The sequence below is a fragment of the Zalophus californianus genome, chromosome 13 (genome assembly GCF_009762305.2).
Source record: "Zalophus californianus isolate mZalCal1 chromosome 13, mZalCal1.pri.v2, whole genome shotgun sequence".
Classification (NCBI taxonomy): domain Eukaryota; kingdom Metazoa; phylum Chordata; class Mammalia; order Carnivora; family Otariidae; genus Zalophus; species Zalophus californianus.
In genome coordinates, this window is record NC_045607.1 from 37,875,588 (window position 1) to 37,889,376 (window position 13,789).

The following is a 13,789-nucleotide window of genomic DNA, read 5'->3' on the forward strand; positions in this document are numbered from 1 at the left end:
GTTTAGAATCCTGATATAACATGGTTAAGATACTGTGGTTGAAGCAGGAGGTGGGGCCAGGGCTCTGCCTCCTTGGCGTCCCTCTCCCCGTTTCCAGCTGCCGCAGTCGTTTCGAGAGCTTCCTCAGAGTCCTGGGGATTAAAGAAGCACGGCTTCAATATCTCTGGATCCTCGATAAGGTCCAGGCCCTTAGTACAGAAGCCAAGGCCCTTCCTGTGCCACCAGTGTCCCTCCCTGGCTTCACTACAGGTGCTCTCATCATGGCCTGGCCCAGCAGGCTCTCACCCGGAAGACCCTCCCTAAAATCCCAAGCAAATGTTTCCTCCTCCAGGAAGCCCTCTGGTTGCCTCAGCTCCCCAAGAGCTCCATGCTCCTTTCGTGGCTGCAGGAGCCAGGCAAATGCCAGGCCCTAATTCGGGCCCCCCCCCCGGAAGCCCGTGAGCTTTTCTTTCTCCTCAGCCTCTGGTCCTGAACCCCCAACCTCTGAGGCAATCACCCTGGTTCCAGAAGCTTTCCTGCTAGTGAAGAAGGAGATAGGAAAACAGAAAACCCAGGGTCTACAAGGATCTGATTCCTGAGGTGTGAACCTGAGCCTTCCAGGCACCCTAGGCCTGGTTGCAGGGATAGCCTGGTCTGTGTCAGCTCCATGTCACTAACTCCCCTCCCCCTAGGCTGGCACGGGGCAGGCCCAAACGGCCGGCCGGTTAGTCTCCAGCCTCCTCAACCGATCCTCATTCTCTATCTCTGGCTTTTGTAAACACTGGACCCAGACCCACAGCCAGGCCCAGGCAGGGACACACCCAGATATGCACACAGAGCCCCTTGGACACACGAAGGCACACACAGGCCCTGATGGATACCCACATGCATGCATGGACCCCATGGTTGTCCACGTGTCCATGCAGACCTCCATGGATATACACACAGCCAAGAACACACATGGATGCGTGTGCATATTCACATAGGAGGACATGTGGCTCTGATTAAGGCGGCAGCTTCTAGAATGAGCCTTTCTTTCTATGTTGACTATGTAATACGGTTTTTAAAGCCTGAAGCACCCACAATCTTGTTTGGTTCTTACAGTGGCTCTGCACTGGGGGATGGGAGGACTTCATCTGAAACTTCCAGGTGACTGATGAAGAAACTGACACTGAGGGCTGGGAGAAGAGAGCTGTCTAGGTCACCTGACTGGTGAGTGGCCAAGCCAGACTTGGAGCTGAGATTCTAGGTCTGGGGGAGGCCTCTGCCCCATCAGCCTAGACTTTGTGACTCTGGGCCCTTCCTCAGCAAGGAGTGTAGGCCACTGCCTCATCCATTTGCCTCCTCTAGGACTCTCTGCTATACCCAAAGGGTGCCAAGGGCACCTCAGGGACACCAGAAGGTGAACCCAGAATCCCCAGGATATGGGTCTAAAGGTAGATTTTTCTCAGGGTCCAGCTGGACATCTGGCTGGAGGTGCCAAGGGGGTAGTTTGTGTTCATGGGCTCTCTGCCATCTTGTCTGGAGACAGGGGGTGACTGTTGGTGCAGTAGGAGGAGAGGCTCGTCCGCCCCCCCAGTCTGGGGATGCTCATAATAGGATGATTCATCTCTGCTCTCCACTCCCAGTTCAAGTCCAGAGCCAGTCCCCAACTCTTGAGGCCTAGGAGCAGGAACAATGTCCAGCAGTGGCCTAAGAGTGAGACACATTCTAGAAAGGGAGCTCAGGTGTGGAGAGACTTAGTGGGTTCCTGTGCCCTGGCTCCCTGCTCCTCCTGTGCCTCGGACCTGAGGCTCCCTGGCCTCTCTGCCCTTCTCTACCTCTCCTCCTCATCCCCATGGGGTTTGAGCCTCCCAGCTCAATACTTAGTGGCTGAGACCTTAGCAGGTGACTTCTTTCCAAACCTCAGTTTTGTCATCTAGGAAAGGGAGGGGATACAGTCACCTTTGGGGGTTGTTTTGCAAATAGGAGGAAGTGCTTTCTAAACTTGAAAATGTCTGTATGTCTGCTTTGGTCTGCCACTCCCCCCATCCCGCTCCAGTGCTCTGGAGGAGATTAGGGGGGTTGAAGAAGCCGGGTGGACGGTAGCATGATTTGTTCTCTTATGTCTACACTCGTCTCTACCCCATTTGCTGACAGCAAGAACCACGTATCTTCTGATGGTTCAGGCTGCTCCTATTGAAGCAAAAAGAGTTTGGGGGTCAGACAATGAAGGATGTGCCACCACCTCTCTGCCCCCTTACAGGGCCCCAGCCAGCCCCTCTGGTCCAGCAGGCTGGGACCTGCATCTTTAGCCCTTCCCTTGCCTGGGAACCCACTCCCCCAGCTCTGACCCCAAGGAGTCACAGCCTCCCATGGGGTGGATGGGCTGTCAAGGCCCCTTCCTGGGCTCAGCCCTCCCGCCCAGGTGAGACATAAACCTTGCTCAAGATGCCCTGGGAGGAGGTGGTGCCTCCTCATCTGCATCCTCCCAGAGCTCCCAGGTGGGCTGGCTTCTAGCCTGCACTTGGTACTGGTTTTCCTTCCCAAAGCACAGGAGGGAGCCCAGAGGGCTATAGGTAAGCTATGTGACTCAGAGCCGGGCCCTACCAAGCTTCTCTGTGAAGCCATGCTTCTTCCTACCTTTTGCCCCAGAGGGCGCCATTGACATTGAACTACAATAAGAAAAGTTGTACGGTGAGGTCCTGCTTCAGACCCCAAACTCAGGCCAGCCTGGCACTTCTGGACAAAATCCCCAAGCCCTGACCCCTCTTAATCCCACATGAGGGCTGGCAGGAATAAGGGACCATTGGAAGGCATTGCATTCTTCTCCCTCTTCCAGGCCCACTCAAAAGCACCAAGCCCTGACCCAAACCCATCCCAATGTGCATGTGTATGTACATGTATGAACATGTGTGTGCACACAAGTTATAGATAGGAATGAGTTTGGTGGGAGTATTTGGTGCAGCACATGTGAACACCTATAAGCTGAGTGCAAACGTGGGTGTTTAGGGGCCTTGTGTGTGTCTGCTGGTGGCAAAGCTGCTGCTGTCTTTCTCCTGTGCTCCGGTTTCCAGGCCAGGCCAGGCCAGGCCAGGATGGGCCTCGGTGAGGAGGGGGTGCTGTGGGCTGGGGTTCCTTACTTTCTTCCAGGGTTGAGGAGCCCCTTGCCAGTCCCTGTGCAGCCCCAGCTGAGGCATCGAAGGGCTAAGAAGCACATCATGTGACGGGGAGGAGAAAGGGCAACATGGTAGAGGGTGTGTCCCCATTTCCACAGTCTGCGCTCTGGCATCAGGAGTCTAGGGTTGTGTCTTGAGTCACAGACTGGCAGTGGGGCTGTGGGTCAACACTTGGTGATGGCCCCCTGATTCACTGTGGGCCTCCCAGCCCGTGGCGGCCCAGGGAGTGGGGGTGCTTCTCCCTGGGCAAAGAGCCATGGGAGATCTCTTGTGTGGGTTACATATATGTTTGAGCCCATGGCCAGGCTCTCATGTGAATGGGATCCCATGAGCATGTGAACAGAGCTCAGTGTTTATAGGTGAGTGTGCCTGCCAATCTTGGGTGTGTGTGTGTGTGTGTGTGCGTGCGCATGTGCGAGTGTGTAAATTTACCCAAAACGTGTTGCTAAACCCCATCTCTCTGGGTATGAGTCATCTCTGGAGCCCTCATTTCTGACAGCCACTCCTCAAGGGCTAAGCCCCCAGGGCCCTAAGACCACCTGGATGAAGTACCTCTGGAAAATGTGGTCTCCTCTGGCAGTGCTGCCATCTTGACTGGGGTGAGGTCAGATTTGCTCCCAGTCCTCTGGAATTAGGGCGCAGGCCACCACACCTTAGTTTCCCAATTATTAAATGCAATATGGGGAGCAACGTTGCCTCACACGCCCCCTCAGATGGGGCCGACAACCCTCACAGTTTAGCCAACTTAACCTCTTAAAGGGTCAAACTCTCCCCTGGCTGGGGATCAGTGAAAGTGGGGGAAGAGAGGGTTAAAAACAGCTGGGACTCACCCTGCTGGCAAGCATGTGGCATGTGGCATGTCCAGACAACTGCAGCTCGGCCTCTGGAGCCATGTGCAAAACACACGCAGGTACACGTGTGGCAAACTGAGTTAAGGCAGCCAGGTTCAACAGACATATGCACAGCCCCGAGAAATGTCCAAGTGCGATCTGGTACACAGGGCAGACGTCATGTGCGGACCCAGCTGTGGACAGAGCTGGTCAGGACATGCAACATGGGACATGTACTCAGCACAAGGAACACGGCCCATGAACGCTCAGCCTATGTTCTGTGAGCCCACCCAGGTCCGGACTATGAGAGGGTCTCTTCTCCCTCGGGGCCCACCGCCTCCTCCCTCCAGCCCCCTGACGGAGGACCTGCTGGGTCCAGCCATCCTGTAGAGCTGGGTGGGGCCAGTCCTTTCCTCTCTGACCTGCCTCTCTCACCCGCACCGTCGTGTGGACGACCGAGGAGGTCTCTGGTGGCGGCTTCATTCTCCCCAGCCACGGTCCCGCACCTGCCTGTACCCCACGCAATCCCCTCTCAGACCCGCGCGATCCCCTCGGCCCCCAACACGCCTCCTCCTCTAAGTGCCCTCCCGGAGCGAACGTCACCCCTAAAGCTCCTCACACACACATACCCGCCGCCCCCTCCCTTCCCGCTCAGCTTCCCCCAGCCCAGCGTCCCCACCGGCCTCCCCAAGCAAAGCGGTGGGGGCGGCCGCCCACACGTCGGGCGGGGCGGCGGGGCGGCCAGGGCGGGCAGGGCGGGCGGGGCGCGTGCCTCCGGCTCCTATAAAGGGCGCCACCCGGCGTTCGGGGCCACCGCTGCCGCCCCGCCGCGCTCGCCGCCGCAGCCAGCCCACCTCGGACGCGCCGCCGCTCCCGCCATGGGTCGACAGAAGGAGCTGGTGTCCCGCTGCGGCGAGATGCTCCACATCCGCCACCGGCTGCTTCGTCAGGCTCTGGCTGAGTGCCTGGGGACCCTCATCCTCGTGGTGAGTGGAGGGACCCGGAGAAGCCCTTCTCTCTCCAGGCCCCCCGCGCTCCGCGGCCTCTCTGTTCACACTGGAGGGGCTCTTTTTCAAGGCTGGCGCGCCCCCTCGCCCTGCTCTGCTCCACACCTTGACCCTTTCCAGGGTGGTCTTTCCCCTAGCTCTAACCCCATCCCTGACAGCTCTGACTCTTGCCAGAATGGCAGCCCTTACTCCACTGACAGCTCTGATGGGTCACCCTCTCACCAGGGCCGCAGCCCACAGGCAGGGGGCAGTGGTCACCCCTGCGGTCTGAGACCTCCAGGGTCTTCTCCTGGCTCTCAGCTCCCCAGGTGCCCCGAGTCCCCGCTCTGGGAGGCAGTGGAGGCTTTGGCAAATGGGCCCCTATTAGATTATTTGGGTCCTGGATATCTGGCCCCTAATGAATAATTAAGCTTCAGAAAGTCCAAAAGTTCCCCTGACGTGAGGACAGTTTGCCACGGGTGGGGGCAGAGGGCGGAGGCCACACAGGTGCAAACAGCAAAGTTGGAAGAAAGGAAGATCCTGAGGAAAAGGAGGCTGTGGAAGGCAGCTGGGCCCCGGGGCACAGAGGACGTGGTGTCACTAAGTCCCTCCTCTTGTGCTGAGCGGCCCCCAGACCCTGTCAGTCACCCAGACAGACGCTATCATCCTCTGCCCAAGCCCTCTGAGTTACTCCCCAGCCTTTAACTCAACCTCTGAGTTAGTTTGTGGGTTCTCAGAGTAGGCCACTTTCACTACCTGGGTCACTCCCCAGTCCATTTACTCCCTGGTTACGACAGTTTTGTCCCTAGGTTGTTTCTGGGTGACTTTGTTTGCATTTCTTGGGTTTGACAACCACTTTCAGTCTCCATTTCCTGTCCTACCTCTTCTCTAATTTTCAGCCCCTCATGTGGTCACAGCTGTTTTCTTCTGGGTTACTTCTGGGTTCAGTTGCTTCCTTGTGGTGAATGGGTTATTCCGTTCCTGCACCAGCCCTAACTGTAGGTAACGCAGACCAGCCAGGCCCCTGCGGACTAGGAAACTTAACTAGAGGCAAGGAGGTAGAGCTGGGGTGGCCCAAATGGGTGGTGGTGGTAGAGCAGGCTCCGTGGCGAGAGAAGGTCTTAGACTCACCTTTGGCTTCCAGGAACAGCAGCGGAGAAGCCAGATGGGGCACTTTATCCACAGCCCCTCGCAAGACTAGTGGCCCTACTCGTCTTCCATGCCAAGAAGGGAAGAGGGGGGAAGAGAGGGGCAGGTGCTTTTCACCCTCCTGTCCCAGAGCCTTGCGTCCCTCACTCCCTATCTTGAGTGATGGTCCATGCCCCTGTCCGTGAGCAGCCAGAACGGGGGACGTTGTCTTCCACATTCATAGAAGGGCCTCCCTGGGGCACCTGGGTGGCTCAGTCGTTAAGCGTCTGCCTTCGGCTCGGGTCATGATCTCAGGGTCCTGGGATCGAGCCCCGCATCGGGCTCCCTGCTCAGCAGGAAGCCTGCTTCTCCCTCCCCCACTCTCCCTGCTTGTGTTCCCTCGCTCGCTGTCTCTCTCTCTGTCAAATAAAAAAAAAAAAAAATCTTAAAAAAAAAAAAAAAAAGAAGGGCCTCCCTAACCCCTCTCCCATCTCAGTCAGCCTCTCCCACAAAGGAGCAGTCAGGCCTTGCACTGAGCCCCAGGATCATTTGGCTTATCCTCAACCACAAAAGGAGGGTGTTAACTTCTGTGAAGGCCTTCAGGCTCAGGTCAGCGTAAGGCCTCTGGTGTCAGTGAAAAGCAAACTCTCCAGGGCGGCCTGGAGAAGAGGGGCTAGGCCTGGAAGAGCCCCGAGTGGTGGGTGAAGGCTTGCCTGCATACCTCTGTGCGCTGGGGACCCAGAGCCTGTGGTGGCAGGATCACAGCTGGCCTTGGGGGGAGGGTGGCCCCTTTCTCTGGGGTGCCTAGCAAGGCGGGGAGTGGGGGAGAAGGGGGGGAAGGAAGAAGAAGATTAGCCCCAAGGTGGTGGAACTGGCTCTGACAGCTTCTCCCTCCAAGGTCTCCTGGGATGAAGCCAGGTTTGGGCCTCAGGCAGGAAAAGAGCTGGGGCCACGGCCTGCCAAGCCGGGCAGAGTGCCCCGGACCCCCATGGGCCCTCCCACCCCCCCCACCCCCCCCACCCCCCCACCCCCCCGCATACTCACAGTCTCTGATCTTTGCTCTCACCTGCCTACACACCACCTTTGCCCTGCCATCACTGCCGCTGGCTTCCCCACTGTCTCTTAGTCCTTCTGAGGGATGATAATCAAAATGCGTAACGACCCAGTACAACAGGACACTGACCCATCCAAATGGACAAGGGCTCTTAGCACAAGTTTTGGGAGCTGCCCGCTGCCTAGGCCTAACACTTTTAGTGATGGGGAGGTAGAAGAGGAAACCCAGGGCAGGGCCTGGAGTGAGCAGCTTTAGGGAACACTCCGGAGGCTCAGGGCAATAGTTCTTTGTGTAGGGTACAGAAGCATTTTTACATTTAAATAAGAGGAACAGGATTTCTATACTTGCAGCACATCAGGGACCTTAGTCTTCTTGAATCCCCCCCTCACCGGCAGAAACCTCAGAACCAGTCTCCCCACTTCCAGTGCCCTGCTGCGGTTAGTGAGAGGGGCCACTGAGATCATTGTCTTTAGGACCTCCACATCTGAGTAGGGAACCTGGACTCCTGAGGGCCAAGAGGGCAGGGTGGATGGAGAGAGGAGGCTCTGGGACAGGAACAGGGGCAGGGGCAGGGGCTCTGACGTTCCAGATTCAGGAGAAGTGGACTCCGCCTTACTTCTGACCTCCTCCCTATTTCTCTGTGCCCTGCGCCACCCCCACCCCACCCACCCCCCCCTTCGCCAAAGCTCTTCTTTGGGACAAGGAAGGAGGCAAGTACGGGTGGGGGATGAGTGAGAGCCTTCCCACTTTGTGGGCCGGGACTGAAGGGCTGCTGGAGAAAGTGTGCTAGGGTGAAAGCTGCTCCCCTATACTGCACTCCTACTGAGATTCCAGAAAAATCAGAGAAGACGGTCCAGCCATCTTTTGGGCTGCCAGTTGTAGACTCTGCTTCCAGTCCCTTCCATAGGGCCCTGTTAAATTAAAGTTTGGGTGTTGTGGGTGAGAGGGCATGTCTGCTTATTCTGCGGGCTACAGTTGCCACAGGAGGGGTTTGGGTTGGATTTCCCTGGGAAGGGCTTCCCTGTCCTCCAGATGACGGCAAGTGGAGGTTGCTGGATTCACCCCTTCCCTCTGGAGTCACAGAGTTGCTGGGCCTCACTCTCCCTGCCTGGTTCTCTTTCTTGATACAGATGTTTGGCTGTGGCTCTGTGGCCCAGGTGGTGCTCAGCCGGGGCACCCACGGTGGTTTCCTCACCATCAACCTAGCCTTCGGCTTCGCTGTCACCCTGGGCATCCTTGTGGCTGGCCAGGTCTCTGGTAAGGCCTTGCTCTGCCCTCAGTCATTACCCTCAAATGGCATTCCCGCAAGGCGCCCAACTGATGGGGTGGCAGGGGACATTCCCAAGGGCAAGGCATAGCCGTGGCCTCAGCTTTTTTGAGCTTTGGAAGAGAAGAACGGAGAAGGAACTTGATACTTTGAACCTTTGACTCTCACCTTGGAATCCGATTATCAGAGGTGGCCTGTTACATAGTCCAACCCACCGTCTGGTACAAGAAAACCCTTCTCTGCACCCGTGCTTTCGAGGGCCAGAGAGGGGGAATATGGAGGTTAGGGATCCTGGCCTCCCCACTGTGGCAAGCTACAGTGACTAATAGGTCCCATCCCCCCTCTGCCCAGGGGCCCACCTGAACCCTGCTGTGACCTTTGCCATGTGTTTCTTGGCGCGCGAGCCCTGGATCAAGCTGCCCATCTACACCTTGGCGCAGACGCTGGGAGCCTTCTTGGGTGCTGGGATTGTTTTTGGGCTGTATTATGGTAAGCATTCCCCACCCTGCCATCCTCCACTACCTCCCTCCCTCTGCTTGGGACCTGTTGGCACCAGGCCTTTTGATGACAGACAGCTGGGGCCTGCCCAAGCCCCGGGCTCATGACTCACTCATTCACTCACGGGCCCAAGGTGGGCACAAGGGGAAAGAAACAAGTTGGGCAACAATAGAGTCTCAGGCTGTCCACCCCCCCGCCCCCCACCCCCGCCTGTCCACAGGCTCCTGAGGAGTACAGTGAGGTACTCACCTGTGATCCCCCAGGAGGGTGGGCCCAGCCTGAGACTGGAGAGCGGGTCGGCTTCTGCCCTCACCCCCTCTGGGTCTGATCTGTCACCAGATGCAATCTGGGACTTTGCCAAGAATGAGCTCATAGTCTCGGGCCCCAATGGCACAGCAGGCATCTTTGCCACCTACCCCTCTGGACACCTGGACATGGTCAATGGATTCTTCGACCAGGTACGGGCCAGGGAACCGTGAGGAGCACGGGGAGGAGGAGCAAGCTGCTCAGCTGCTTGTGGGTGGCTGGTGGACAGGGCTCCTTGTCTATAGCAGGGTTTCTCAGTGTGTGGGGACACCTACATCAGAATCATGGTGGCAGGCATCGGCATATTTAGCCAGGTCCCCAGGGGATCCTTTTTGCACGCTCACATTCTAGCACCACTGCTGGAAAGAGCTGGACTCCGGAAGCGGTAAGACTGTAGGAGCCCGAGGGCAGAGGAGGGACCAGAGGCTGGGGTAGGAGCAGCTCCTCACCCTGTCCTCCCCACTCCCCAGTTCATTGGCACTGCCTCCCTCATCGTGTGTGTGCTGGCCATTGTTGACCCCTACAACAACCCCGTCCCCCGCGGCCTGGAGGCCTTCACCGTGGGCCTGGTGGTCCTGGTTATCGGCACCTCCATGGGTTTCAACTCTGGCTATGCTGTCAATCCCGCCCGGGACTTCGGTCCCCGCCTTTTCACCGCCGTTGCTGGCTGGGGCTCTGAAGTCTTCACGTGAGTGCAGCCCCCCCACCTTCCCCCGGCCTGCCCTAGCCTGACACCCCTCCGCTGCCCACCTGCCCCCGACCGCCTGTCTGTCTGTCTGTCCCCAGGACCGGCCGCCACTGGTGGTGGGTGCCCATCGTGTCTCCACTCCTGGGCTCCATTGCGGGTGTCTTCGTGTACCAGCTCATGATCGGCTGCCACCTGGAGCAGCCTCCACCCTCCACTGAGCAGGAGAATGTGAAGCTGGCCCATGTGAAGCACAAGGAGCAGATCTGAGTGGGCAGGGGCTACCTCCCAGCCCCCTCCCTTGAGCATCCCCAGACTGTGCAGGGGCTGCTGCCGAGAAGCCTTCATGGGTCCCTCCCAGACTGAGAAGCTCCTTGTCAACTCCCACTCCAGTGGACAGCCCCCTTGGGGATTCTCCCCAGGATGCTCCCCAAATAGGCCCTTAGGACACTGTCTTTAAGCTGTGGTGGGATAGGGAGTAGGCCCAACATACCCTTTGTTTCCCAAAAGGAGAATGGGCAGTGGGCGTGTGAGCATGTGTGCACGTGTGTGCATGTATGTGCGCGCGTGTGTGCTTTCCAAGATACTCAGGGCAAGGGACCAAGTGGAAAGGATTCTAGCTGTTGGGGGGAGACCAGAGGAAGGCAAAGATCCATCTGTGGTGTGTCCCATCTGTGAGTGAAGAAAGTGTGAAGAGTCTGCATGTTTCAGGGGGCTCCATATGGAGAAGGGTCCAGATATATGTGTTTCTGAGTATTCTAAGCAGGGAGCTTCTCTAGGCTTTGGGGGAGGTAGGGTGGGGACATGGGGGTGGGGCGGGGGGGGGAGGAGGCCACAGCCCAGGTATGGAGCTCTGGTTGTATATAAGTAAGAACAGGACGTAGTTCTGTGATAATGTAGGCATGAGGGGTGGTGGGGTGAAGTCCAGGTCATAAGTTTCATGCTTGCCTTTTTTTTTTTTTTTTTTTTAATACAGCAGATGTTACAGTTTTAGGGATGGGGGTTGGGAGACTCTTCTTAAAATAGGGTCTTCACTCCTTTAATACTCCACTCAAAAAATGTACTCTTTTGCCTTTTATAAAAAAACAATAATAATAATAATAAAATGTGTGCCTAAAACTGCCAGTTTGCTCTGCTGTTGTTCTGGGGCTAGCTAAGGAGCTTCATGGTGTCCAGCCACAAATACCAGCAAGGGTGCCCCGCTGCTGTCTCACCTGGCCCGGGTACCCTAGGCCTAGTAGTTGGGCGCTGCTGGCGGGGGGGGGGGGGGGGCGGGCAGAGGTCAGTCCCACAGACAGGTCAGAGAGCCTTTTCACCAAGCCTCTCAGCTTGAACTCAAGTGGCCCCACACTTTCCCCCAAGCTTCCATCCTCTTGCACAATGAATGGCATCTCCTTCCTGACCCCTGCACCTACCCATCATCCCAGGAAGGCGGGCTTGAACCTGGCCTAGGGAAAAACGTTTTCTCGGGCAGAGGTGGCCAAAAGGGAGGACTAGTATTCACGAAGCAGACCAATCAGACGAGGGGCCTGTTTAGTCTTCTATAGCTTGCCGCTGTTTAGGGTCTATTACCTCCACCCAGACCTTGGCCACAGCCCCCTTAGCGGCCTCCCTGGCTCCGGGCTTACCCCAGCAGCAATCAGAGGGATCTTTCTGACACCACTGTTGAAAGTGGGCTTCTTTCCATGGCTCTGCCCACTATCCAGACACAACCCCAAATCCTTTGCACTCGGTGCCCCCAGGACCTGGCCCGTGATCCCTACCTACCCCTCACAATCGTCCATTGCCGCCCGCCTCCTCGGTGCCCTTCTGTGCCTTCCTCCCTTTGAACCTTTGCTGGCGCTCGCTCCCTGAAATCCGCCTGGTCTGCTCTACTGTCTCCTCCTCTAGAAAGTCATCCTTGCTCCAACCCCACCCTTCCACCATTTTCTAGTCAGTCGTCTGAACTCAGGGAGCATGGCTACGTTCATCCTCGCCTCCCCCTCTGCTCAGTTCTTCAGTCTGATGCCTCTGCTGCCCGCGGGGCTGGGGTGGGACCACTGACCCGACTGCCCCCAGGGAGGCGAGGGGCTCGGCGCCCCTGAGCCCAGGAAGCTCTGTTAGGAAATCATGGGCCCCTTCTCACCTTCTCCTTCCCTACCTCCTTACCAGATCCTCTTCAAGTTTCACTGGGAATAAAAGGGAAGGCGGGCCCCAAGCTTAGCCCTCCTGCAGAGTTAACTCCGTGGCAGCCAGAGGATCCCTGGGTCTGGAGGGAGAAATGTGGCTTGTAGAGATTAAGCTGGTGCTCCCTAGCCACTTCATAGATGAGGGGGCCTGGCTCAAAGAGGGTGGGTGGCAAATGCAGGGCCACACAGCCAGGACTCTGGTGGAGGTGGTGATGGGAGAAGGCCAGGTGAGAGACCATCTCAGGTCTCCAACCCCTCCTTTGTCCCCAGCTCCCAAGAGGTGTGTCCGGAATGTTGGAGAGACCTGAGCCAGAGGGAGTGTCCCCTTCCCAGGCCCCGAGGGGAGGAAGGGCCACCCTTGGGAGGAGAATGTGGTTTCAGAATTTCATTCCAGCCACACCAGTCCTGCCTCTGGGGCCCGTACCCTGCCATGCTGCCCACCTCCCCAACTCACGTCCAGGCTCTGCCTCTCATTAGTAGTTCTAGCTGATAACAAGTTCTAGAAAGAAATGTCTTATCTCCTTTAGGAAAGTATCATAGTCCACTTTCCAGGCTGGGCTTGGAGGGAGAACGGCCCTGTGCCAGGGTAGATGGCAGTGCCTCGGCTCTGTCCTCCCCGTCGAGTCCTCTCCACAGGTCACTTTGGAGTCACACCATGTTTCTTTAAAAGTTCTAACTTGTTTGGCTTGAAATCAGCCTCCCTGAAACCTGAGCTCAGTTCCTGTTTCCTGGTGTGCCTGCCTCTGTGTGTGCACACACGTGCAAGTGTACATTTCTCGGTGTTTCTGGTTGGGGCTGGCTTTTAGTAGGTCTTATTATGTCTCTGTGGCTCTGTGACTCTGGCCAACCACATCTCTGCCCCTTTCTGTGTTTCTGTCACTGCCTGGCTCTTTGTGTCTGGATCTTTCTCTGTGTGCCTCTAAGTTGACATCCGGTGTACCCTAGCCCATCTCTGCGTGTACCTAGGAGTGACTCTCCTGCCAGCCCAGTCCGGCTCGTCTTACCCCAGGGCATGCCTCCTCCTTAATTCCTGGTAATGAGCTCCCTCCTTCTTGCTAACTCTTTCCCCTTGATTTTGTTTGTCTGAAAAACTGGGTGGGGCTCCCCCTAGGCTTGGGGAAGCATGGGTGGGGTAGAGTTGGGTAGGGTGGGAAGGGGAGAGGAGGGACGACTCCACCCCAGAGACCCCAGAGGCCAGAGGTGCCCCTGATCTCCCAAGGAAGGGTCTGTGGGGGTGCTAGCCTAGGCAAGGCTCTGCAAAGCCTCACTGGGAGGAGGGAGCCTGTTCTGGGGTGGGTCCCCGAGTTGTGGGCCAGGAAATGCTGGCCGTGCAAGGGGAGGAGAGCTGAGGCACTGGGGCCCTCAGTGAGACTGAAGGGGGCTCACTGAAGAACACCTCTGAGTCCTAAGTGGGCAGCAGCTGGGGGTGGTCTCCTCAGGGACTCAGCGTCTCCCTGCCTGAGGCCTCAGCCTTTCGTGCCAGGTTTATCTGAGGTAAAGGAGAGAGGCAATGGGAAGAGAGGCTCTTTCTGGTCTCTTGGCTCCTTGGCTGTCCCAGAGTGGCATGAAGGGGAAACTGAGACCCAGAGTCTCACTTGGGATCACAGAGCAGTGCAGCATAGCCTGCACTAGAATCCAGCTTCCTGTCCCCTACCTGGCTCCCCATACCCCTTTCCCAGACAGCACTTTGCAACAGCTCAGGGAGCAAGGCTCTGGGTCCAGATCATCAG

General features: G+C 57.3%; 1 protein-coding gene across 1 annotated transcript; it reads left to right on the forward strand.

Annotated features, from left to right (window-relative positions):
* The first annotated feature begins 4,769 nt into the window (after positions 1-4,769).
* Positions 4,770-11,010, forward strand: AQP3 (aquaporin 3 (Gill blood group)). The gene is made up of 6 exons (XM_027616904.2): positions 4,770-4,953; positions 8,266-8,392; positions 8,754-8,891; positions 9,240-9,358; positions 9,677-9,894; positions 9,993-11,010. The coding sequence occupies exons 1-6, from the start codon at positions 4,846-4,848 to the stop codon at positions 10,159-10,161; spliced, it is 879 nt and encodes a 292-aa protein (XP_027472705.1). The 5' UTR covers positions 4,770-4,845; the 3' UTR covers positions 10,162-11,010.
* The last annotated feature ends 2,779 nt before the right edge of the window (positions 11,011-13,789 follow it).